Genomic DNA, 27,714 nt, shown 5'->3' with positions numbered 1-27,714 from the left:
AGCAGCTGGTGAGATTATAATTATGAACAATACATAATACAGACATCATTTATGTAATTACTTATTTTGGACTTTCTGCAATGTTTTACTTTAGCCGCATTCAGAGACAGCAAGTGATAATGTTAAACTACTTTTATTGGAGTAAATGTAGCCGCATCACAACTGAAAACATCCATCAAAGTTACATATTGCGCATAAATAATAATCCACTCAATTCACTGATGGGATTGTGTTGAAGCGGAAACTTGTTGGCCTGGTGTTCAGACAAAGCAAGAGTTATTGTGAAATAACTTATTTTGGAATAAATGATCCACAACTGATAATAAAAATACATCTCAAATGTACATGACATTAATAAAAGGGAAGTTTCAAAACTAACAATAATTTTAATTTACAGACCCACCACCAGAATTATAAATAATATTTTTCACATTTTTCTCTCTGGAAATAGTTGAATATTACAGACTGAACTTTTAATAACTGTTAATCATTATCTAATTGTTTACTTCCACTGTTCAGCATTTTCAGAGTCAATGAAGAATGTCATTTAGATTATTTTATACTCTGAATCACAGCATTCGATAATCCATAATCTCTGCAGAGAAACAAAGAATAAAATCTTTCACTGAAAGTTAAATACAATTGATGCATTACATCAGTCAAACCTAAATTTATTCAGACACCTTCAACATTTCTCACACTATCACAGTTTATTCAGTATAGGTTAGAAAATGGTAATAAAATATTTATATAATAAATCTATTTCTAAAATAAAAGAGACAAGAACTCAGAGTTATTAAAGTTGATATTTCACTTCTGTTAGACTCTCACAGATGAATTATGTTGAATATCTGTCAGCTGATAAATTTAACTACACAATTAGATAATACCGTTTTTGCTCTCCTCACTTACATAAATGAACTATAGTGTCCTGCACACACTAGTAAAACATCAAAAAATATATCTGGTGTCTGAAAATGTTTTGTTTTGATTGTATATCATCTACATTTTGAGCACAATCGAACTACTGACAAATGCTTGTCAAATATGTGTTTTTATGAGTCTGAAATTTAAAGCATATACTCACAGTTGTGATATGTGATGTTGTAGGCGACAGGTCCTCTGATTGTGAAGCCGAGGTAGAAAGACACGTGTCCTTGTTTGCAAACGCTGGCCTGATTGTTGGTGTTGACTTCAATCTGTTGCCCATTTCTAACAGCAAACACTCGATGATTCTCCACATTCCCATCGATTCGCTGAAGACATTCAACTTCTACACGTTCATCTCCTTCAGTGAGGAGCTTCAGATCTGTTTGGTGTAGTCTTGAGTGAACTGGTCTCTCCAAGCCGTTCTGATGTGGTTTTAAGGCATGAACGAGTCTCTGCAAGCCTTCTCCTTTCCCGTAGAAGAACAGAGGAACCAGGAAGCGACCGCGAAGATGTTTCTCATACATCTCCCTGTATGACTGACTCATATATTGCACACAGTCTCCAAGGTTTGGAGGGTTTGGCTTTTCTTCATCAGGCCAAAAGAGCAAAAGGACCAAGAGGTAAAACTCTGAGCTTCTGCCTTCAGCTTCTGTCGACCAAAGTTTCTGTAACATGTCCTGAAGCTCTTCCGTTCCTCCAGCAGGTTCACCAGCCTGACTCAAGATGATGTTGGCAAGAACGTAGAGGACGGTTTGGGTTTCATCTTCAGACTGGGGTTTTTCAATCGCACTCAAATTCTGTTTAAGCACATTGATGTCAGATTTTAGGAAATGAAGCATTCCTGCAAAAGACTTCTGTTTTCTCTCATTCAGGGTCTCTTCTTCAGTCTGCGTTCCCTGTGTAAAGTATAGCTTGTAGCAATCCTCAACATCTCTACGAACATATTCTGGTTCCTCTGTTTTGTTGCTTGAGAATGTCAGATACCATTCAAAGAAATCATATTTGGACTCAACTTTACTTCTGAGACCATTGATGATATCATGGTATTTTGGTTCAAGAGGATATTTTGGAATGATTAAAACATAAATCTCCTTGCAAACCTGTAGAAAACCAAAGTGGCCTCTTTTATTGAATCTGGTGTTGTCATCTAACTCGTCTTCAGCTGCTTTCTCTTCATCTTCAAATGCTTTAATGGCAGACTGTGCAATGCGGAAACGCGTGTCTATGTCTGTACAGGGCTTTCTTACTTTTCTCCATTTATTCCCAGTCCAGATCCATGACAGGTGGTTTTTGTGAACTTGCCCCAATGTGTCCCTAATATGAGCATTTTTGGGGTCTCTTTCAATTGCTTTTTTTGCCCATTTTACTGCGTCACAATATTTGCTTTCCTCAGTAACCTTGATGTAATACAAACGTGCCAGTGCTTGAGGATAAAAAGGGTCTGTGGAGAACAAATGTGAAGCCCTTTCCAACAATTGAATGCATTTGTTAGTTTTACCTTCCCTCATGATGTCAAGATTCAGCCTGGAAAACATCTCCTTTCCTGTCAGACCCTGAGGTCTTGTGAACAACAATCTCTTGCAGATTTGCTCATAATCACTCTCACTTCCTTGTACCATGCTGTCCAAGATGTCAAGAGTAATGTCAAATCTTGTCAGTATGTTCACAGTGACTATTTTCAGACATGCATCAGCAATCATTGGATGTTTCAGACGTAAGCAGTTTGCTGTTTCCTTTCCGCCAGAGAAAATGACTATGAGATCCATGAAAGGCTTCATTAACTCTTCCACCGAAGGTTTTCCATCAGTGAATTTCTCGCACAATGACATCGACAAATGTGAACTCGGGACATATGAATTTATCAAAGCCAAAAAACTGAGAAGTTTTGTGCTGGTGGACGTTTTGTCCTTTTCAATGTGATTGACCATTTCTCCAGTGATCACTTTCTCTGCATGCTCTTTCTGGAAACCTCCCTGCATTATGTTAAAGGCATGAAACGTTTTTGACATTTGCTTGTGTTTTTCTTCAATTTCCAGGCTTTTCTGAGCAAACCTCTCCTTCTCCTCTGGTAAGAGCTCCAGTTTCAGCTTCACGGGGCCTATCCCTCGAACAACACTCTTCCTAACAGCATTAATAATGACGAATGCAGGACCGTCGGGCTGATCTTGCTCCAGCTTTGCCTGCAGATTCTTTAATAAGTAACAGAGTGGCTTGTCATCTTTGTGATCCAACAGGAGAAGCACAGGTTTTTTATGTGTTTTATATTTTCCGAGCAGTTCATCCGTCATATTTTCAATCTCTCTTGTAAACTTATATTTATTTTCTGAAATCTCTGTTTTGAACGGGTCTGTCCAGGTTTCACATGTGAACTCGTCCCTCACGTCCTCCAGTATCTCTCTGGCCAGTGCTGATCCGCCGCTGTCTTCATCACACAACAGGTCTGTGGTTGTAACTTTCCACTGGCTTTTTCTCTGTAGTCGGATCTGTTGCAGAAGTTTTTCCTCCAATTGTTTGATTTCCTTTTCAGAGGGTTTGGAACCAAGAATCAGTGTGTCTATTAGACTGAAGTCTTCAGTGTTCCAGTCCAAAATGATCACAACTGGAGTTTGTGTGTTAATATCCCTATTATGGATTTCTTTAATAAGGTTTTCCCTGAGCTCATTCTTGATAGGCAGATTATTGACCATCTTTTCCTTGGTGTCTAGTAGCAGCAGCACAGTTTTCTGGGCTTGTTCTGCATGTTCTTCATTAGACAGCAGAAATAGGTCCAGCACTTGTTTCGACAGCTCTTTGGTGTCGAAGTGAGAATCGATGACTCTGGCACATCTGAGATCTCTCCGGAAGTGCCAAAGCACCTGCATGCCGAGGGTTGATGCTCCACTGCCAGGCTGGTATCGTAAAGAAACATCAGTGATAAGACAGCGTTTGTCTTTTTTCTCCCCGATTAACTCTATTAAATCATTAAAGCCGTCCCTTTCGACCAATGGTAAGTTTGCCGATGTGTAAAAGTTCAGCCAAGTTGGTGGGGCTCCTTGGAGAAAGTGGAGCTCTTGCTGTCTGGCTCTGTCCGGGTTTATCTCTTCAGCCTCAAACATATCGGACCATACAATGTCGAGGCATGTTAGTGAATCTCTAAGTTCAGTTGGAATTGAGATTGTTTCACCAGGATTGCATGAAGGTAATTGGTACATCATCAATTCTGTTTTATTTTCACAGTTGTCTCAAAATTGTTGATAAGTTCCTGCGTGTCCTTTTTCCAGCGCTGAGATAGGAATCAAGAAGAACGGGATAAGTATAGTTCTTACCAATGGCTAAATAAACACAAAAGAACAATGATAAAAGATTAGTGGAAGATATGCCGAGTGGGAACAAAAGAAACATCCATGCCATAGATATTAGGACGGACATCACATGATTCCACACCTAACAAGAAACGCAGTTTCAACTGAGGAAAAATAAATAAAGTAAATATCAAAATCAAAAGTAAATAATAATACTGCAATTGTGTTTACTGGTCCCTGGAGCGTACGATCACACCGGTGTGATTAGACTGGTCAGTGCATCACATGATCAACTGCTAAATTCAAGCTGTGCTTTCGTGCTTTGGCTGGCGCTGGGCCAGAGACGGACATGCTCACAACTACTCAGTGTTTTCAACCACATTATCTTTATTTTAGGTTTCAGACATTTAAGTTCACATAAGTACTAAAAAACAATACATTTAGAGTTTGTAAAATACACAATTATGGCTATGGAAGTGGCAATAATAATCCTTTCCATTATAATTAGACGACACACATCAGATACACATTCTAGAAGTAACTTTCAAGTATAAAGGTGTTTAAACAACAAATAGATCCACTTGCACATATTTGACAATCGGAATATCAGATATTTCCTATTGTAGCTAACAAATTTGTGTATATCTTTAAAAAAATTAATAAAAGCAGCTCATCAGTCATTCAGCGCTATTGTGGCTGCGGTGTGTCACATGACAAGCAATGACGCGTCACCATGGAAACCATAAAGTGATAAGATATAAGTAACGGTCACCTTGAAAAACTCAGGCTAACGGGTCAGACAGAATATTTTAAAATTATGTGTATGAAAAGATTAAGTAGGGCTCACATTAAAATCTTTCGCTGTTTTGTTTTGAGTGTATGGTCAATAAATAAAGGAATTAAAAGAGGTAGGCAAAAAAATGACCAAATTGCCTCCCGTTTGTCGCGCCATACTTGTCATTTCTCTATTCCCCACCAGTAGGGTGCGCCCCCCACTTTGAGAAACCCTGGCTTAGATGAAGAGGACCCTTTGTTAGGGGGCCCGAAACACACAAACAACTGTTCAGACAAGTGCTCACATTAGTGGGGACCCTGGGAACATTGCCTGGTCTAAGGTGAAGAAATGCTTTGACTATACCAGGTGCAAATTCCAAGCATGAGGGTAAAACTGACAATTCTTGAAAATCTCCTATTCTTTTGAGAGAAGTGATAGCAAGGAGGATTTTTCAGAAACTTTTAACTCTCTCTTTCCCAGCACTTTAGACACAGTTGTTCCGTTGCGCTTAAAGGGCACATATCATGCTAAATCCACCTTTTTAGCCCGTAAATGCATTTTGATGTATATTTGGAGTGTTTATAAGTACAGAAAAGTTGAAATTAGTCTCTTCAGGTACTTCATTGATATCTTTATATTCTGCTTTGGTCATATTTTTCAACCTGTTCCGATTTTTTTGTTATCTATGACGTTTTTTGAACTATTACGTCACAGTATTTGCAGCGTAACTGCCAAATAAGGAGATTGACTCCCGGCCCAACACTTCGAGCAATCCACCATTTTTATTTCTCGCCGCGATTTTGTAGTCCAAGCTCAAGGATGCTGAAGCTACGAGAGGTATAGGTACAAATGTTCGGTTGTTGGATGTAGTGACCCACACGCTTCATTACACCGTCTCCCAGCATCAGAACCTATTTGAAGTGCCTGGTATAGTTTTATCAAGGAAATGTACCCCACATCTCTGGGTAAAGTCATTTTTGTGTGCGCGTAGCACTTCAAGGACACCTGCTTCTGCAACCTCCGTCAGTATATAAAAGGATTTGCCGACAGACTTCGTCTGATTGAGGGGTCAATTCCTTCTATCTTTGGAGTAGGGATGCTAACCGATGACCGTTTGACCGATGGTTGACCGTCTCAACGTTAACCGATCAAAGTTGTCGGTAGTCGGTTAAAAAAAAAGTGATCTCTGAATTAAGCTATTATGGACAGTGGACTAAACGCTACTACAGTTAGCCATCTCATTCCAAGATATTTTTGTGTGAAGTGAACAAATCCCTCACACTAGATTTTTCATAACTCGCCTGTTTGTACTTAATAAACCAATAAAAACATTTGGCGCGATGTCACAGCGTTTGGGTCCGGCGCTCACAAGGTTTGCGAAAAGTAAAGGCTACAGGCTAAAACACTGGAGGTTAGAGCTAGAGCAGACGAACAGGATGAAGCGTGTAAAGAAACGTAGTGTGTGGGACCATTTCACCAAAAAGAATGACACAGTAAGTTGCAAGGAGCTTGTGCTTGTGCTTGTGCTTAAATACAGTTGTAATACTGTAGAAAACATTAGGCTACATCTACATTTCAGTGGTAACAGATAAGGTGATGATGATCATCATCTTTCTTTATTATTGTTAGCACTACCTCAAACTAAAGCGGCGTCTCCTCGGAGCTGTCATTTTCTTAAATGAGCCGCGGCAATGTTCCAAATGAGCTTCTAACGCTAGACTAACGCCTTTATTTTCAACGCGATCACCATACCCAAACTATTTCAAAACTAAGGAGCCATTTGTCCTCCGATTACATACAAGCTCCTCGGCGCCGTGTTTGCGGGACTCATGTTTCGCGCTGTAAGGGATTTCAAAAAAGTGACGTGAGTGGAAGCGCGGCGCCGGGGCAAGTGTGTGTGTGTGTGTGTGTGTGTGTGTGTGTGTGTGTGTGTGTGTGTGTGTGTGTGTGTGTGTGTGTGTGTGTGTGTGTGTGCGCGCACGCGCGGGAGGCAGAGAGAGATGTGACAGAGTTGCGAAATTGCAGACGCGGCTCCAAATGGCTGTTATTTCAAATTGCGTGGCATATTTTAAACTAATTGGCTAACCGGTTTCAACCGGCTAATGAGGCTCGGTGGTCGGTCAATAAAATATTTAGTTTTCGCCATCCCTACTTTGGAGACGACGAACAGAGCACTTCGGTAAGCTGTAAATAACGTTAATAAAAATAAAGCACTTTACTTTCTCAAAACACACGGTGGTCATGGTTTAGCAGTACCTTTGTCTTTCTTTTTATTTTTGTTTTTAAGTACACGTCTGCAGTATAAATGTTGTTGAGTTTCATCATGACAATGGTCATTTAGCTGCTGTATTTTCTAATGCTTTTCTTAACGTACCATATTATCAATACATATTTTTAGTGGTAAGATTAGGCCGTAGTCATTTGTCTTGTTAGTGTGCTTGATTTAACAAGAAAAATAATCGGCTTTCACTTTATTTAGAGGGCTAAACCAACAAGTCACAAACCAACATTTGCTGACAAAGGCTGTCAAACAGAACCCCAGATGTGCTCAGTTGGGACACAGCTTTCTATGAAAACTCTCCTACCTCATGTCAAAAGTACAGGTTAGCAAAATGGGGACGTTGTTCTGCAGGTCATCTTCATTTTCAACTCGCTCCGGGTCCGGCTCTGGCTCGAACATATAAGGCTTGATTGACAAGTCTTCAGTTGTTGACATTTTGTTAACGTGTGAAATAAAAAGTTTCTGTGCCGCTAGATAATCGTTTATCTCTAATCAAACTACAAAAATGGCCGAACGGGGGGGGGAGTTGAACCGAGTGTCACCTCTGCGAGCTGGAGAGGGGGCGGGGTATGAAGTGTCTCATTTGCATTTAAAGAGACCGCACCAAAACGAGTTGCTCTCAGACGCATATCAGAAAAGGGGTAGAAAAGGGGCCTGTGGAGCTATAATAATGAGGAATTCAGACCCAAGCATTGCAGTTCTGCTTTATATAGACCACAAATGTATGATTTATATGTAAAAAGGAACGATTTAAAAGCATGATATGTACCATTTAAAAACGATTAAAGAAAATAGTCCAACGCCATGGTACAACGAGCACACACAGGTCCTAAAGAGACAAAACTAGAGGTATTTCGCATTTCATGGAAGGAGAGCATGGTTGCATACAGAGAGGCCTTAAATATTTAGGAGTCATTCTTGACCCAAATTTAAATTTTAAAAAACATATTAAAAAGATAACCAACACGTTGAAAATGAACATAGCACATTTTAGATATATTAGGAACTCTTTGACCATAGATGCATCTAATTTATATCTGAATGCGATGATAATTCCGCACTTTCGATACTGCATGACGAGTTGGTCACAAGCATGTAAAACAGCACTAAGGTCCCTGGAATCATTGTACAAAAGATCTCTTAAGATTCATGACAAGAAATCTAGGTTGTTTCATCATTGTCATATTCTTAAAAAACATAGTATTTTAAGTTTTGAAAATACAGTCATATATTCAAATATCTGTCTTTTGTTTAAGATAATAAATGGTACTGCAGGCCCTCCGTTAAAAAGGTTTATTTCACTGAGCTCAGAAATTGCAACTAGAGTCACTCGATCCACTGTCCGGGGCGAGTGTAGGATTCCTCAGTGTAAAACAGCATTCGGCAGCTCAGCTTTCTCATGTGTGGCCATCAGACAATGGAATCAGTTGCCAACGGAGCTGACCACATGTGTACATTTTAGCACTTTTTCAGACCGGGCCAAAAAATGGCTTCTTTTAAAACAAACATGCTTGCATAATGTATTGTAATTGACGTGTATGTGAGAGGGTATTTGTAAATGAATGTTGAAGAATGAATGAAGGGTGTGACTCTTTTTCTTCTTCTTTTATTGTGTTTTTTTGTGCTGTTTTTGAGAGGAATGATTTTATTAATATGTGTATCTGTTGACATCAGCCTGCCCAGGGACTACAGGTGAAAATTAGCACAAGTGCTATAACCTGGTAAAATGCATCTCTCCTCTTAAGGTTAATGTATATTTTGCATTGTCCCTGTTTAAAAATAAATAAAGGAAAAAAAAAAAAAAAAAAAAAAAAAAAAAAAAAAAACTGCTAGATCTGCTTATTTTTCAACCCTATAAGAATAAAATAAACAAAACCCTAGGTATTTATTCGAAACTATTTTATAAACTAAATTATAACTATCCAACCATCTACTACAGTATCGCATCAGGGAGTGCAGTGTAGTCTCCCTGAGGTAAAATTCGATGCATTTGTTGCTATAGGAGAGGAAGAATTTTCTAAACTCGTTAATTCATCTAAATCGACAACATGTATGTTAGACCCTATACCGACTAAACTACTGAAAGAGATGCTTCCAGAGGTCGTAGATCCTCTTCTCAATATCATGAATTCATCTTTGTCACTAGGATAAGTACCGAAAACTTTTAAGCTGGCTATGATTAAACCACTTGTTAAAAAACCACAACTTGATCCTACAGAATTAGTCAATTACAGGCCGATCTCAAATCTACCTTTTCTGTCAAAGATACTAGAAAAGGCAGAATCATCACAACTGTGTTCCTTTTTAGAAAGAAATGGGATCTGTGAGAATTTCCAGTCAGGATTTAGACCGCACCATAGTACGGAGACAGCTCTCATTAGAGTCACAAATGATTTGCTCTTATCATCCGATCGTTGTTGTATCTCTCTATTAGTGTTACTCGTTCTTAGTGCTGCATTTGATACTATTGACCACAAAATTCTTTTAAATAGACTTGACAACTATGTTGGCATTAGTGGAATTGCATTTGCATGGTTTAAATCATACTTATCTGACCGTTATCAGTTTGTAGCAGTAAATGAAGAGATGTCTTATCGATCACAAGTTCAGTATGGAGTACTAGGATCGCTGCTGTTCACTCTGTACATGCTACCATTAGGAGATATCATTAGGAAGCATGACATTAGTTTTCACTGTTATGCTGATGATACTCAGCTCTATATTTCCTCAAGCCCTGAGGAAACTTACCAATTCACAAAATTAACGGAATGCATAGCTGATATAAAAAATTGGATGACTAGTAATTTCCTACTACTTAATTCTGAAAAAACAGAGACTCTAATTATTGGACAAAAAACGTAATCACGTAATAACCTAGAATACCGTCTAACACTTGATGGCTGCTCTGTTAAGTCTTCGTCGTCGTTTAGGAACCTGGGTGTGCTCTTTGATACCAATCTCTCATTTGAAAGTCACGTGTCTAGTGTCTGTAAAACGTCTCGGGTTATGACTATAACCCTTGTTCCCTGAGAAGGGAACGAGACACTGCGTCGAGAATCGACACTTTGGGGACGCTCCCTTAGCGTGCGCCTCTGAAGTAAGAATGAAACTAATCCAATCCTGATTGGTGTTGCGTTGTGAAAAGGACCTCTCAAGGTAATACTCGGAACTCTGACTGGCAGAGCAAGGAACCTCTCCTTTTCTGCCGACACATGAGGTGGAGGATGAAATACTTGCAGGACCATGGACCTAGCCATGATAAATTGCACTTAAGGCACATAGCTGGGTCTCGGATGCAGGATGGCCTTAACTCCGCCGGGGGCACACCCCAAGCAAGCTGGCAATAATGCCAGGGCTTGGAGATCTCCCAGTCTCTTTAAAGAAATAGCTAAGAGAAAGGCCATCTTGAACGTGAGGTCCTAGGCGAAGCCGGCTGGAGGTATTCGAAGGGAGCCAGGGATAGCTCTTCGAGAACCACCGCCAGGTCCCAGGAAGGAACCCTGGACCTGACTGTCGGTCTCATCCTCCAATACCATGGAGAAATAGTATGACCAGTTGGTGCCTCCCTAAAGGTCCAACATTTAGTGGTGCATGGAACGCCGCAATGGCAGTCACGTACACCCTACGTGTGGATAGGGAGAGATTCGCAGAGAAACGATCTTGAAGAAACTCCAGAACTGAAGCCATTGGGCAGTTAACTGGGCCTAACTCAAGTTCTCTACACCAAGTAGAAAAATATTCCACTTGAGGCCATATAATCTCCTAGTAGACGGAGCCCTAGAGATAAGTATGGTTTCGACCACCCCAGATGATAGACCAGCATCTAGGTACTGAGCCCCCTCAGAGGAATCTGCCATGGCGGAGCTATCAGGGGTGAAATTAAGTCTGAAAACCATACTCGGGCTGGCCAAAACAGGGCTATCAGAAGAAGACTGATGCCCTCCTGACGGACCCTCTCCAGGACTCCCGGGAGCTGAGCGATCGGGGAAAAAGCGTACAGGCGAAGCCTCGGCCAGGCCTGTACCTCTGGATGGAGTCAGGGGGGGCAGCCCTCAGAGGTCCTACACTACCATAAGGACCTCTTTCCCGAAGCCTTGTTCGCCTGAAGGACGGCCCTCAGGTCACCCTTCTGGCTGGAGGACTTCGGTTGAGAGTGCTTCCTCTTTTGCCAAGCTCCAGCAGGAGGGGCTCTAGAGGCAACGCTCTCTTTTTGCTCTTGCCGATGGGAGGAGCTTTGATTTAGAACGGCGAGGGAAATACCGTCGGAATGCCGCCGACTCTTTTTTTAAATTTTTTTATTTTTCGCTTCCTGAAACCTGTCAACGACTGAGTGACAGCGTTGGAAAACAGGCCAGAAGGAGATAGCGGAGCGGCCAACAGGAATATTTGTCTCATTTAGATCTTTAAGAAGATCGGCCTGGTACGCCTGCAAAATCGTCATAGAATGCAGGCACGCACCAGCCTGATCAGCCACCATATAAGCCCGGCCAACCAGTGCAGATGTGTCTCTGCACGGTTTGTTGAGCAGCGCCGGGGCTTAAAGCGAAGATGCCGCAACAGGAGAAGGATAACTCGCTAAAGCTTCCACAATCTGCAGCATCTTGCCATAACCCGCCTCTCTCGCAACGACCACATTCGAATAAACATATAATGAATGTGGTGAGATATGAAAAGAGTGGGGTTATTCCCAGAATCTACATATATATTTTTTATAAAGATCTGGGAAAAACAGTAAGCCCCGGCTCTGAGGTTGTGAACGGTGCTGCAGGAATCTCTCATCTAGTTCATTTTGACCGGGACCATCCTGCTTATTTTGTGGCCAGCTGATATATTTTATATATATATATATATATATTTATTTATATAGATTTATTTATTTAGTCTGGCCACAGCACGCATCACAACCTCCAAGAGCTCTACATAAGCAGAAACATAAACCTGCGAGTGTGGTGAGATATGTAAAGAGTGGGTTTTCTCCCAGGATCTACATATATATATATATATATATATATATATATATATATATATATATTGTAAAGATCTGGGAAAAACAGTAAGCCCCGGCTCTGAGGTTGTGAACGGTGCTGCAGGAATCTCTCATCTAGTTCATTTTGATGGGGATCATCCTGCTTATTTTGTGGCCAGCTGATATATTATATATATATATATATATATATATTATTTAGTCTGGCCACAGCACGCATCACAACCTCCACGAGCTCTACAAAAGCAGAAACATAAGCCAGCGAGTGTGACTCATGTTTCTCGTTCCCGATGCTGAGCACATCTACTTCCTTATAAACAGATAGCTCGAGCACTGGGCACTCGTCACGGGCAGAAGAAGCCGCATCGCGGGCTTCTGCGATGTGAACGAGTGTCATAGAATCTGCGGATGATGAGAGAAAAGGTGCCTCAGCAGTCTCGTTCTCATCCGCGAGATCCTTCTGCGATCTTCACGGTCTAAGCCGTTCTTTTTTCTCAACGGACGCAGGACCCGAATCGCGGGGATCGCGAGCCTGGCCATCATCAGGAAATAATATAGCCAAGCGGGAGCGCAGCACTCTAATAGAAAGTGCTTCACAGTGTGCACAGGCAGCCCTCTCGAGAGCTGACAGTGCGTGCTGCGCCCCTAAACAATACACACACACACAGCTGATGCGTGTCCCCACCCGTGGCATATATATAATCTTCGGCAGGGGTGCACACACTTAGTGTATTGTTCACTCGCCATAATATAGAGCTTTGCACAGACAAACAACACCAAATAAGACAGACAGTTTCACAGAGAGCGCTTGCTGAAGAGCGAAAGCTGATGTGTGGGTGTGTCAGCGTCACTTTTATGCATCCGGTTATGCCGTCACATGTTACGTCACGACGCAACACCAATCAGGATTGGATTAGTTTCATTCTTACTTCAGAGGCGCACACTAAGGGAGCGTCCCCAAAGTGTCGATTCTCGACGCAGTGTTGAGTTCCCTCGAAAGGGAACCACATTTTTCCATCTGAAAAATATATCTAAATTACGTCATATGCTCTCATTGACAAATGCGGAACAATTAGTTCATGCGTTCATGACATCAAGGCTAGATTATTGTAATGCTCTTATGGGTGGTTGCCCTGCACGCTTAATAAACAAACGTCTCAGATTACGTATGTAACCCTGGTTCCCTGATAGGGAACGAGACGCTGCGTTTGAGACGCGGTGGGAACGCTCTGCGTGATTACGTCGTGAAGCATGTGTAAAATCAGTCCAATGGAAGCCCGCTACAACATAGGTGACGTCATAGACCAGGAAACTATAAAGCACCCCAGAAATCAGACCGCGACAGCTTCTGAAAAACCTGAAGCAAGTCGATCAGGGAATGCAGGAAGTATGGCAGGCAAACGCAGCGTCTCGTTCCCTAACAGGGAACCAGGGTTACATACGTAACCTGAGACGTTCCCTTTCAAGGGAACTCGAGCTGCGTTTGAGACGCGGTGGGAACCCCATACCCACTACGCCATAGTGACAAATGCCCGTTCTGTGTGAAAGTCCTGCGCACACTAAGAAGCAAGAGGCCGCCATACTCCGAGTAGAATGGGCCCGCACAGCCATAGGCGAAGGCTGTCCGGCCGCTTCATAAGCCAATGAAATAGCCTCGACTATCCATTTACTCATAACCTGTTTTAGATGCAGGGCATCCTCTCTTGAGTGACCCAAAACAGACCAATAGTTGCTCAGATTTATGCCACAGGGCAGCTCTGTGAACGTAGGCATCTAAAGCCCAGCCTGGACATAACAGGTTAAGCTTTTCCTGGTCAGGGGTATTAAAGGGTGGAGGATAAAAGGCCTGCAGCACTATTGGGCCCCCAACATTCAGTGGGACCTTAGGAATATAACCCTTTCTCGGGTAGAAAAATGCTTTCACCATACCAGGTGCAAATTCCAGACATGAAGGAGCAACCGACAGAGCATGTAAATCACCAATTCTCTTGATAGATGAAATAGCAAGGAGAAATAAGGTCTTTAGAGTGAGGAATTTCTCTGAAACCTCTTCTATGGGCTCGAATGGAGCCAAAGCCAGACCCTCAAGTACAATGGCCAAGTCCCAAGCCGGTGCTCTAGAGTGCAGTGCAGGTCTCAACCTCAGTGTACCACGGAGAAAGCGAGTAATCAAAGGGTTTCTACCGATAGAAGCATCCCCCTGAGGGGTGTGGTAGGCCGATATAGCCGCCACGTAAACCTTTAGGGTAGAAGGAGATAACCTAGCAGAGAAACGATCTTGCAGAAAATCAAGAACTGAACCAACAGGGCAGTTAACAGGATCTATCTGACGTTCAACACACCAAGTGGTGAAAAGGTTCCATTTAGCGCATACAGCCTTCTTGTGGAAAGAGCTCTGGACTGAAGAATGGTTTCTACAACATCGGGCCCCCTCAGAGGCCAGGCCCACAGTTTCCACAACTCCGGCCGAGGGTGAAATATCGTGCCCCCTGCCTGGGACAGCAGGTCCCTCCTTAGTGGAATCTCCATTGGAGAGCCGTCCAGAAGAGATACTAAGTCCGAGAACCAAACTCGGGTCGGCCAGTAAGGGCCTTCTAGTAGCAGACGAGCCCCCTCTCGGCGAACCCTCACCAGAACCCCCGGAAGCATAGATATCGCATAGATATCGGGGGAAAGGCGTACAGGTGGAGCCTCGGCCACACCTGCACCCTGACCGAGAGGAGCTGGGTGCGTTAGAGAGAACCACATGGGACAATGGGTTGAATCTGACGTTGCGAAAAAGGTCTACCTGAGCACGACCGAACTCTTCCCACAGGAGCTCCACCACTTCGGGGTGAAGTCTCCACTCTCCTGGCCTCAGCCCCTGTCTCGACAGAATATCTGCTCCCACATTCTGACGCCCCGGGATATATACCGCCCTGAGCAACAAAAACTTCCCCGAAAGCGTGACGCGTCGACAAGAAGCCCCCAACACAGGGCCCTGGGCGAGGAACCAAGGTTTCTTCCACATGACCAAGGCACGAAGGCATAGCCGCGTGACCTTGATCTTGCGGAACAGATTTCCCCTCGGAGAAAACCCCTTGGTCCTGAGCCACCACTGCAGGGGTCTCATGTACAGCAAGCCAAAAGTAATAATGTTGGACGCAGCTGCCATGAGACCCAACAGTCTCTGAAACTGTTTTACACTGAGTGACTGGCCTAGTGTCACATTCTTAGCGGCTGTGAGAATCGCAGAAATACGAGCAGGAGACAGACGTGCCTGCATTGTGGTCGAATCCCAAATCACACCTAGAAAAGTGGTCCTCTGACAGGGGAGGAGCACACTCTTTTTGGTGTTGAGCCGCAACCCCAAACTCCTTATGTGGGACAGAACAGCATCTCGATGCTGAACTGCCAACTGCTCTGACTGAGCTAAAATCATCCAATCGTCGATGTAATTTAATACGCGAATGCCCTGGAGTGTCAACGGAGCCAGAGCTGCATCCACGCTTTTTGTAAAGGTGCGGGGAGATAAACCTAGGCCAAATGGAAGAACCTGATATTGGTATGCTTCGCCCCCGTAAGCGAACCTCAGGAACCTCCTATGATGAGGATGGATAGATACATGGAAGTACGCGTCCTTCAAGTCTATTGTGACAAACCAGTCCTCGGACTGAATCTGTGATACAATCTGTCTGAGTGTAAGCATTCTGAACTTGAGTTTCTGAACTCTGCTGTTTAACTGGCGCAGATCTAGAATAGGACGCAACCCTCCATCCTTCTTTGGAACAACGAAGTAACGGCTGTAAAACCCTGACTCTCTGCTGGGAGGAGAAACCCTTTCTATAGCCCCTTTTCGAAGAAGTGTCAGTACTTCCTGTTCCATAACCCGAGCCTGCTGTGAGTCCACTACCGTGGGGAGGACCCCTTGAAATCTGGGCGGATGAGAACCGAACTGAATTCTGTAACCCTTTTCTATTATGTGCAGGACCCATAGAGAAATATTTGGCAGAAGTTTCCACGCTGCCAGAAATTCCGATAAGGGAACCAGTCTCTCGAGACTGGCCTATGGATTTGATTGAACAATCATTTCGGCGCCCTGAAGCGGCGAACCGGCAGGGAACAACCGAACTGACCGTTCTAAAACCCTCCTCAGAGGATTGCACGGGGACGCTGACACCTCGGCGCCCTGAAGCGGCGAACCGGCAGGGAACAACCGAAGTGGCAACGCTGCGGCTCTCCTCGGAGACTCGCCCCCCGGAGGGTGCCAAGGAGGGACGGTTCCTCGGAATCGTTCCTCCCTGGAGGGGACCACCCTCAGAAGCCTGATAGCCTTCTTCTTCTTAGACCAAGCTCTCTTAGAGATAACAGCCCTCAGATCTTGTCTACCTCTAACAGGCCTGGGCTGCGACCGCCACTCAGGAATATCAGATTGAGGAGGTGCCCGAGCAGCGACGCTCTGCTTTAGCTGGAATCTGTGAACGGAGCTCGTAGACGGACGAGGCTGCTCAGACTTTACACTACGAGCAGCCTCGGGGACATTAGACCGGCGAGGAAGAAACCTCTGAAACGCAGCCGCTTGTTTCTTATTTTCTTGAAACCTATCGACGACACAATTTATAGCGTCGCCGAACAGACTTAGGTGACAGCGGTGCGTCCGCTGCGGTGTAGGTGACAGCGGTGCGTCCAGAAGAACTGATCTATCTTTATCCTTTATTTCTGATAAATTCAACCACAAGTGACGTTCCGTGGCCACGGAGAGATAGATCTGTCGTACGACGCAATTCTCGAATTGCGTCGGCACTAACTTCCTCACAATCGTCTAAGTCCCTCAGCAGGTCAGCCTGGTATGCTTGGAGAATTGACATAGTGTGCAAGCACGCCGCGGCCTGACCTGCTGCCGAATACGCTTTACCCACCAATAAAGATGTATTTTTTAAAGGTTTGGTGGGTAACGTCGGGGCTTTCAGAGGCGAAGATGACTCAGGGGAAGGTAACTCGCTAGTGTGTCTTCCACGCGAGGCATAGATGAATAACCATAGTGCTCAATACCTTGAATTTTACTATAATTACTGGTCTGAGGGTTATGTACTCTGAAAGATGCCGGTTTAATTTACGATCTCGACACCTCAGTGTGGAGATCGGGAAAGAACGGGAGTTCCCGACGAGGAGGTCGTGATCTAGATGGTAGATAACGTTCATCTAACAAACTTTTTCTAGATAAAACCTCCATAAGCTCCTCATCAGCAGGGGTATGAGCTGGCGAACACTCAAAATCCCCCCATACCCGCGACATCCAGATCCTCAGAACTGGATAGCCGCAATATTGGTGCCCCAGCCCGGGGAGGAGAAGCCGCAGAGCGGGCTCCTTCCTGGGCAGAGACACCGGATCCAGCAGGTAAGGGCTGAGAAAGGGCAGGGCCCGTCTCAAACCCCGCTACTAGATCCATCTGCGAACCCCAAGATGAAAGTCGGCGCTGAGCCTCAGCAGCAGCGGGACCCGCACCCCGGGGAGCGCGAACCGAACCGTTCTCCTCGAAGAACGATCGGCGAGAGCGGAGCGTCTTCATAGATAGACTCATACAATGCTCACAATCAGCCCCCTCAAGGACTGACTGGGCATGCTCCACTCCCAAACAAACAATACACAGCTGATGTGTGTCCCCACCCGTAATATAACGAGGGCAGGGAACAACACACCGTCTATAATCTTGCTTGCTCGCCATAATAATAGATATATGTATATATATTGGGCTTGAAAGACAACAATAAATAGACAAGGACAATATTGCGGCTATCGTTTTGCGAGATAAGCCCCTCCTCCTCAGCTGATCGTGCACAGCCCGTTGAAGCACTTCAAATACCTTTGGAACTGCATTGATTTGGGCTTCAAAATGTTGGTTGTCATTGAAGACCATTATTCGAAGAAAAATCCAGAAATGTTTTCCTCAAAAAGCTTAATTTCTCTTCAACTGAGGAAAGAAAGACATGGATATCTTGGATGGCATTGGGGTGAGTAAATTATTAGGAAATTTTCATTTTGAGGTGAACTAATCCTTTAACGCATTATAGTCCTTCACGTCTATTGCGATCTCAAAACTCCGGCCAGTTGATAATACCTAGAATATATAAATCGACTGCTGGCGGTAGATCCTTTTCCTATTTAGCACCAAAACTTTGGAACAATCTTCCTAACATTGTCCGGGAAGCAGACACAGTCTGTCAGTTCAAATCTAGACTAAAAACACATCTCTTTGGCTTAGCATTCACATAACTCATCATAGACTTCTTTAACTCAATATTAGGCTGCATAGTTTAGATCAGCCGGAACCGGGAACACTTCCCATAAATCCTGATGTACTTTGTGCATCATAAGAAGGATGGCGTCTACGCTAATATTTGTTTCTCTGTTTATCCTAAGGTTTACCGCAGTCCGCCGGATCCAGGCCGTATCCGGATCTGATGAAGGACCTGCGCCTGGACACGACGACAACGCAGTCCTGAAGTGTCACTAGTCTCTCCATGTCAAGGCCTCCTTCCCTTCACCTCTGTAAACCTGATAAACGTTGTCGGGATAATTCCGATTCGCGTGGCTACGTGGAAGTGATAAAAAATTCTCAGAGCCACCAGGCACTGTTTTATGCAAATGAGCAGCCGGATCGCATTAAGGGTTTTCTGTTAGAACAGTGTGTGTTAGCGGCCTCTAATTTAATAACTAATGATCGTTGCGACGGAAGTGAATCAATCAAAACTAACTTTAGATGGACAATAACTTTATTCTAGAGCTGCTGTAAAGCCAAAACAATCTCTGTTGCTTTAGTTTCCTATTATCACTGTAAAGCTGCTTTGAAATAGTCCATATTGTTAAAAGTGCTGTATAAATGAAGGAGACTTGACTCTCTCGACCGTTCGACATTTACTGCCAAGGTTAAAAAACAAATCACAGTGTTATAAATATATGTTCATTTTTTGTTTTTTAGATTTGCAATGTTAATAATGGAGGAAATGCATAATCACAGTCTGTGAAAAACAATGTATTTGCTAAAGTTAAATATTAAATATATGTGAAATGTGTGTCTCACCGATCTGCAATAGTCCGCTGTTGTTCAGTGTTCAGCAACAGACGAGAAACACAAGCTTTTATTGAGTGAAATATGACACGCCTTGTGTGTCATAAACCTCTTACACCTGTTGTGTAAGAGTGTTTTTTTATCTTGTGAGAAATGAATTACTCATTTACAAAGAAAAAGTTATGTTTATGTTTGATCTTTATACCACTTATGACACTGACATTAATATTGTTGCATTATAGATACATGACAAGTAATATATTTATACTGTAAGCCAGGCTGGATCGGCCGAAATGAGGCATTCGATCTGCGAGATACTGTCTTTCAGCGTGGCAAAGTAATTTGATTAAATGCAATACTTTTTCTCATATATATTAACTCGTTATTTCATCTGACTCCGTAAATGAAAAAGGTTTTAATGGTATCTCTACATTAAATGTGAGCGAGTGTTTGACTATTCTTTTTTAACTCTTTACTGAAAATAGAGTCGATTAGAATAAAATCAAATGTTTACAATTCATTATGTCAGGTAAATGTAACACGCCAGTTGCATAATCAGTTCAAAGATAATAGATACAAACATCAAATGCTCTAGAATAAAGAGAGAAGAGCCAATACTTCGACATTATAAGATACATGATACAAGCCTCTCGTTGCATTTCATTATATAGACAGACCAAGCCTGAAACCTCTTTTCAAATGTAAACATGAGTTCACATTATTCACCGTCCCAGACTCACTGGGGGCAGAAGTTGATTTACATGGATCCATTTGCTAACAATGGGATTTGTATTGAGTTTCACCTTCTGAGAGCAGGAGACCATTTACCTGGAACACACCCTCCTATGTGTGCGAGTTATCTCTAAACTCTTAATTACCTTATTACCTTCGGTTTACTTCTTTGAGAGTGAGACCTTTGTACCAGTCGCACTGAGACATTTCAAATTACCCTTACAGAAAAGCCACATGATTTGCCCATGTTTTCCACATGTGATCACATGTAACAAACATGTTACCACATATTTGTCTGTGCCATCACTGTCAACTTGTACATTAAAAAAAAGCCACACACACATACAAATTTAACACATTTAAATACACATTTACACATATTTGACTGATGTTACACACCAATTCAACTTGTTGCTAAGAGGAGTAAATTTTTGTCTGGCATAGTAGGGAGAAAGTTAGCTAGATTTAAACTGGGTATGTTTAGCAATAACGTTAATGGTCTACTTTGTAACCCTACCATTACTTTTAAAAAATTACCATTTCCATTCGATATTTTGTTGTCCTGGGTATAGGCTCTTTGTCATCCCGCAAATATCTTCTGTACACGATCTTCCTTTTCTTACAAGAAAGCTCCATTTTAAAAGGCCTAACTATTAACACAGTCCTTTCCTTGAGACTGTGGGCGCCAAACGGAAACCAAAAGTGATGCGGGTGGATATATTTTATTATGATTTGAAAATCTGACTGGCTCTGATTGGCTCGGATTCGCGGTCCTTTCCGTTGCTCAGTAATCTTAACCAGAGCCTTAGCGTTAGAACAGAAACATATTAGCACAGATACAGAAAGCCAACCAAAATGTACGTCCTTATTAAATGGGTTAAAGAAAACCAAGTAAGCGTGGGCTTGGACAAATATATTAAGGACAAAAAAATGTTAAAAGACCCCAAAAGGATTGGCCTCGAACATGGGGCGCTTGGAGTTAAGCCACCTTAATCTGTCTGGAAACCTTTTCCGGCTCAAATACTCAGTGTGAAAGGTAAGTGAATCAATTATGAATATTATGCAAGTTAACAATAGCAGAATATTGATGATAAATAGAACCCCCAGCTTCAGTCAATTAATTTAACCTTATATTAAAGGATCATTGCATAAATTCTGAAATTTCTAACCATTACTGACACAAGTGGCCGTCAGAGAAACTGCAGCCAGTCTCGGTGCGCACGCTCGTACGAGCACGACCACAGCAACCACAGACGGCTCATCGAGATTCACCAGCATGTTTACAGAGGTAAGAAAAGTTACAGTACTGTAAGGTTATTGTTTGACAGACCATATTTTAGTAAAATGTTGCAGTGCTACTTTATATTATCAACTGAAGTCTACTTCTAAAAGTTTTGTAACACTACTCTGTAACACACACTCCCGACACTCACAGACCTCTTACTTTGACTATTGTAGAGTAACGCTAAATTATATAACTGAGTTGAAGACGTTATGCTTATTTTTAGATACAGTACAATTACTATTGTAGTTGTACTACTATACTATTTGTACAATAGCAATAACATTATGGTAAGGTAAAGGAACTCTAACCTTGATGTATGAACTTGTCATACTTTATTTTCATTAAGAATACCGCATGAACCTTTGCACTAAAAACACTTGTCATTGTCATCCGTGGGTGTCAGGATTGTGCCGGAGGCTGGTCGCTTCTTTCCGTCCGCAGAGTCCATTTGAAACACTAACGTTAATGCTAGCGATTGCCGCTGCTTACTAATGGCTGCCGTCCGGATGTAAGCCCAAATAGACGAGAACGCGCATGACGTCAAATTTTGTGAATTTTCGCGCCAATTCGAACCCGACTCCTCCACACACAATTGAGCCTACAGGCTGATAGAGGCAACCGTGGTGGACATTACGGTGTCATTCTTTCTATTGCATTATGGTTGGCTCATAAATGTACAAATGAAAACTCTATCTTAAAGATTTTGTTTAAGTAAAAAGCTACACATAGCCCCTTTAACGTAACGGTCGTGATCTGTTGGGAACTTGTTAATGTTGCATCTCTTATTTTGGGTTACTTAGCTACCTACTTAGCTAACTTAAGCAAGATTGCTTACAACGTTAGTTTAAAGTTAGCACTAACGTTAAGTGTAGGACACGAAACTACATTAACGTTAACTTACTAACGTTAAAGGAGAACTCCGGTCAATTTTAACATTGAGCTAATTTCAGTACAGAGAACAACGACAAAAATCGGTGTTGCCTACACCGTGTTATCCTCTTTTTAAAATTTGCACCCTGTGTGCCTAATTATACACACCGCAAACATTTCAGTTATAAGATTAATTTCAAATACACACAAAATGGCGATACCTTACCTTGTATATCTTGTATAACGTTAAATCCGAATTGGAATAACTTTGTGGTCAAGTCAAGTAATTTTCCCAATATAAGTGTCCATCCAACAAAAAATTCACCAACAGGGCAGGTCCAGTTCTCAATTGGCGTGTTCATGGCTCTGCAATAAGTTATGTAACTTAAAGGGGTAATTTAATGGTACAAGGACTTTTACAAGTTGATTGTACTGAAATGTGTGTTGGCAGTGCCTGTACACAACCATGATATAATGATAAAAATCCAATTTCTTTAATCTTATATGTTTTCCCCTGCCTCAAATCGACCCGTCTGACCGTGTGACGTCACACAATTGTTAATTGACAGCAGCGTGTGTTGTGATTTCAACACAGACCCGCCCTGAGCGAGCTGTCATCATAGTCCGCCATTGTTGATACGCTGGGGCAGAATGGCGTCTAAACGATTGTGGTGTTCTGTTCTTGCGTGTAATAACGAACACAGTAGTCATGTTAAAAACGAGTACTCCCTGCATGCAATGCGCCAATCACAGCTCAGCTATCAACGCAATAACAATGACTACACGCGAGCTGTCAGTCAAGGGATCCAGAGGGTGACTGTGAGATAAGATTTAGAAAAATTAATAAAGTTTAGGATAGAGGAGGCAGAGTGACTTGATTGACCAGAGGGTAAATCACTGCTAAACACTTGTTATATAATTAATGTGCATTTGCTTCACTGTAAAACAGAGAGCCTTAGTGCAATAAGAAGGGAAGAGTGTCAGTGGATAGAGAGACACAAAATGTGGACTCCATCAAAGCCAAAGGTATGTTGTCTCACACTATTTTTTAGAGATGTCGCCCCTAAAGTAGTCAAATCTAATATTTAATGTAATTATTACAAAGTAATCATGGTGCTAATATAGAAATTTCAAGATCATTATCCTGTGTACTCAAAGTTCTAAATGTAATGCTTTTGATTTGCATGTGTTTGCTGATTGCAGGCACTGGAATTATGTCTAAGTATTTGTCGTTCTCTTATTTCTTCTCCTCTCCCTGTTAGGCTACAAAAGACACTGAGGAAAATAGTCACTCTGATGATGAGGATGAGACTCCTCAACACCAGAAGGTATAGATATGCCGTCCAAACACATGTTGTTACTTTCTTTTCAGATACCCATTTTAATTATTTTGGTTGCTTTAAAGCGGCACTATCCAGGATTTCTGTTTTTGTCAAACAGCGATCCCTAGAGTCGCTGTAGAGTACTTGTATTTAACGTTACTGTCGTAAACACCACTCACGCAGAGCGTATCTGCACTCACGGCCTCTGCACTTCATAATAATAAAGTAGCCTACCGCGTTAGGCTTAGCTGAGCCTAAATGCCAGATGAAGATGCCAGATCAATAAAGTGTATCATGTACGTCGCATTATTTCGTAACAATGTCCGTTATGATGTTGTTATACATGATTATTGCAATTTATCATAATAGTTTGCAAATTGCGCTCATTTACACTATTTACAACGTGTAGGCTTATTTATGTCCTGATAATTATGTGAGATATTGACAACTGTTCTCATGATAATCGCAGGAATCAACTTTAACAGTGAAAGCCTGAGCGAGTGACTCTTGTCCGGTTCCTCACGCTTTCAGATTCTCGTTTACTTTTTCTAGACTCTTCCGACCGCACTTTCTTCGTTTTTTTCCGCCATTCTGAAAACGCAGGTCCGATGTTTACTCGTGTCTGACTCCTCGCTTGGTCAGTCTGCCATTTCCTCTTTCTCTGTTCCTCCGACAATGCTTTCCTAGCTTTCTGCTTCTTCTAATGACGCGATACTTCCTGACGGCGGTCCGCCGGCTCAAAGTTGCAAGTGCGTTTTTTCCACTCACAGGCACCAGGGAGACCCGAAAAGAGTCATATAACCATTCCAATAACTCCGAAGCTGTTCAGTTAAGCTAAAAAAAACTGCATAGTGCTGCTGTAATTGAGACATAATTGACTGAAGATTTTTTTTTTTTTTTTGGTATATGGCATTAGGGCTGCACCTAACGATTATTTTTCAAATCAATTACTCTATGGTTATTTCTTCGATTAGTTGATTAATCTAACGACCTATAAAGACAACTATTTACTACTCGAGAATATAACAATTATTTTCTCCAAAATAAATGACAAAACCATGTCTCAATAATTCGATCTTTTGCTAACAGACCATCATTTTGGTAGCCTGACGTCGTCATACTCAGATTCTAGTCAGAATGTGAGTCTGATACTTCTCCATTGGGCTGTGATTATGGTTTCATCCGAACCAGGAAAAAAAATGCCTCCGCAATGCCAATTGGATAGACCGAATCCCGCAGGAAGGACGGCAAAAACATTCTTCCGATCGACAAATGCCTTGATCGCGGTTCTCTGTTCCTCTTTTAAAATGAATGCGTGGTCTACATCTTCTATAACAGACGTGATGGCCGAATCTACACATAAATTGTCCAGTGGCAGCCATTCTTTGTTGTAAACGAATTCAACCCAAGCGCTCTTTGGTGACGTGGATGGTTACGTTACCGATGCTCATCTGTCCATCATCGTATAAAGCCCGCCCTTACAATTTGATTGGTCCGAATGATCCATGCAGGACTCCAAATAGACCAAAGGTAAAAACAACACTTTGTTCAAATTATAAGAAGTACAACTAAGGGTTTGTTGTTGTAGTATTTAATAGAGACAGTGTGTAAAATAGGCCACAGCCCCCACACTGATTGTTGTGAGAGGCTTAGTCATGCTGTGGCTTACCAGCAAATCATGGCAGAATCAACATTTATTAGGGGAAATTGTTTTCCATAAGCATACAGAACTTTTTTTTTATCCTCTCAAAGTGTTCAGTACCCCATTTTTCTGTAATTTTGGACTTGTTTCATGTCCCTAGAAACTGCCAAAGTTCTCCATCCCTTTCAGCATTTTCTTTCTCGGTTTTCTCTTTCTCTCTAGTGCACACTCTCCCTCTCTCTGCCATGATAGACAGACGACAAGGATGACACGATAGATGAGCTCAAACTAAGAGTAAAAGACAAGGAAAAGGAGATCAGGCGGTTGAGAAGATTGAACCTTCAACTGCAAGAAGGTAAGAAGAAGAAGAGACTCCTTGCAGAAACCTTTATCAATGATAATATTCTGACAATGATAATAATAATAAAAAAACAAAAATATCATGAAATTGGCAATTTTGAAGAGTTATATGTTAATTTCTTCTTTTAATTTGATTGTAGGGCTGGCAGATACTATCACACAAACTGTGAAATATGCTATACAGGCCACTAAGTCTGTTCCCAGCCACCAAGCTCCTCTTCCGAACCAAACAGGAGAGAAAAAGGTATCATAGTGAGACAAAGTAATTTTATTTGTGGACCATGCATTGTTTGCTTATGCATTCATTATATTTGGGCAACCTGCACAAATTAATATCTTGCATGCATGTTGCCTTTTTATTTGTCCAAAATTAATGTTAGTGATGCTACGCTAGTTTGCACGCTTTGACAGGTTATTGTGTCCCTCCTGCTACCTCCCACAACACCCATTGTCTCACTCACGTAGTGAACTAACACACACACACACACACACACACACACACACACACACACACACACACACACACACACACACACACACACACACACACACACACAAACAGGTTGTGTGCTCACAGCACATTACATCAAATGTAAACACTACAGCAATAAACAACAAGACTGGCACTAGGAACTTGAAGAGAACTTGGTTTAAAAAAATTGGACTTCATGTACAAAATTATGACATGTTTATTAATGCCAAACCTCTGAGAATTTGATTTTTTGGGCATATTATTACATGTGTGGGGAAATCTAGAATATACATTGATAGAATAGAATATACATTGATAGAGTAGTATGATTGTTATAAGATAATTGTGAGTTAAAAGCTAGACCCCCCCCCATGTAATAGTTTTTTGTCATTTCAGTTATTTTATTAATAATGGTTATTTAATTATTCAGTACCTGCATTTTAATTTGTAGTATACAGCTATGTGATGGGTGTCCAGTGGGTGGCAGTAAGCCAGAGGAATACCCCCGGAGAAAACCTAGAAGAGAAAAAGAAAAGTTAGTTCACGCGAGGTTTGAACGGGACTATGAGTATTGAGTTATGTTGTACTGTGTGGTACGGAGCTGTTGCGATTGACGCTGGCTGAATAAAAGAACCCAACCAACTCACACGCTTGTTCATTCCTTCAAGTGTGTTACACATGGATATATTCTAATATTTGTTCATCTTTGCCAGAATGAATTTGTCACTGCCTTAATGAATCTAACCGCCGTGGAATATGCCCAAAGGTGCTGCGGTTATCACTCCGCCCAAGTAGCAGTGCTTCGCCTTCTGAGAATATAGTTCCCAGTATTTATACGTTTAAAAGATGTCTGTGTCTCATATGACCTTATGATTTGTACACTCTGTGACTATGCAAATCACAACATGTAAATAGGAAAATGATTGCATTATTTTGTCACTTATTGGGATTAGTATTATAACCAATGTCCACTTTAGTCGCATGCAGCTATATCTATATATATATATATATGAAATACTAGGAGGGGACCACCAACTAAGAAATTAATGCTGCAAAATCTGAATGTTTTCCAGTGTATAGCCAACAAAAAACTAAAGACAGGAATTAACTTTGTGAACCTTTATATATGATTTAGGAAATCCAGCAGAAATAAACAGGACAATGCATTTATATGAACATAATTTTAAAGGAAACCAGTCCAATGAATGACAGCAGTACCCGCACAGATGTTCTGTAAAGTAAGACTTAATCAAAATAGAAAAGGAATGAAAATGAAAATAAATAAAATCTAAACTGATCAGTTCAAGGTAGTTGAGTGATGATGTCCGAGTCCCAATAGTCCTTCAAGTTCTCTTCCACATATCCAAGAAAGACAAAACAGCCCACAGAATCACATTCTTATAGTTAGGATATTTGATAATCCACAAATATAATGCAGTGAGAACAATCCATCGGGTAGAAATCACTATATCCGTATCATTACAGCCTTAGCAACTCATACGGATCCAAACCCCAAAATAGAAAGTAACATTTAAAGAGTCCATCTACAAAAAAGAAAAGAAATCTATCATATATTATATACATTAAATGAAAACAAATACACAACATTAGGAGAAACAAAACGTACAGATTGAACTGGAAAGAAAGTTTCTCAACCAGGACTCCAATGAGTGTTGCTGGAGGTGCAAGGATAATCCCATGCTTCCCTCTTCCATACAAACTGACTTCTTC

General features: G+C 41.8%; 1 protein-coding gene across 2 annotated transcripts; it reads right to left on the bottom strand.

Annotated features, from left to right (window-relative positions):
• Positions 1 to 117: 117 nt before the first annotated feature.
• LOC143746217 (sterile alpha motif domain-containing protein 9-like) lies at positions 118 to 27,714 on the bottom strand. 2 transcript variants are annotated; one of them, XM_077237979.1, is made up of 4 exons: positions 27,611 to 27,714; positions 26,417 to 26,499; positions 1,088 to 4,241; positions 118 to 595 (listed from the first exon to the last, which is right to left on the bottom strand). In XM_077237979.1, coding segments are annotated over exons 3-4 (3,039 nt in total). In that variant the 5' UTR covers positions 4,125 to 4,241; positions 26,417 to 26,499; positions 27,611 to 27,714; the 3' UTR covers positions 118 to 593. The 2 variants fall into 2 exon arrangements, with proteins under 2 accessions (XP_077094094.1, XP_077094093.1); XM_077237978.1 differs by lacking the exons at positions 26,417 to 26,499; positions 27,611 to 27,714 and adding an exon at positions 19,313 to 19,346.

This window comes from Siphateles boraxobius, unplaced genomic scaffold (genome assembly GCF_051911475.1).
Source record: "Siphateles boraxobius isolate OS27281-9 unplaced genomic scaffold, OSU_SipBor_1 214, whole genome shotgun sequence".
In the NCBI taxonomy this organism is placed as follows: domain Eukaryota; kingdom Metazoa; phylum Chordata; class Actinopteri; order Cypriniformes; family Leuciscidae; genus Siphateles; species Siphateles boraxobius.
Note: the sequence above shows the minus strand (reverse complement) of the source record. Positions and strands in the feature narration are given on the sequence as shown.

Coding starts and splice junctions, on each gene's coding strand:
- LOC143746217 (XM_077237979.1), bottom strand. CDS start 4,124: ATGATGTACCAATTACCTTCATGCAATCCTGGTGAAACAATCTCAATT.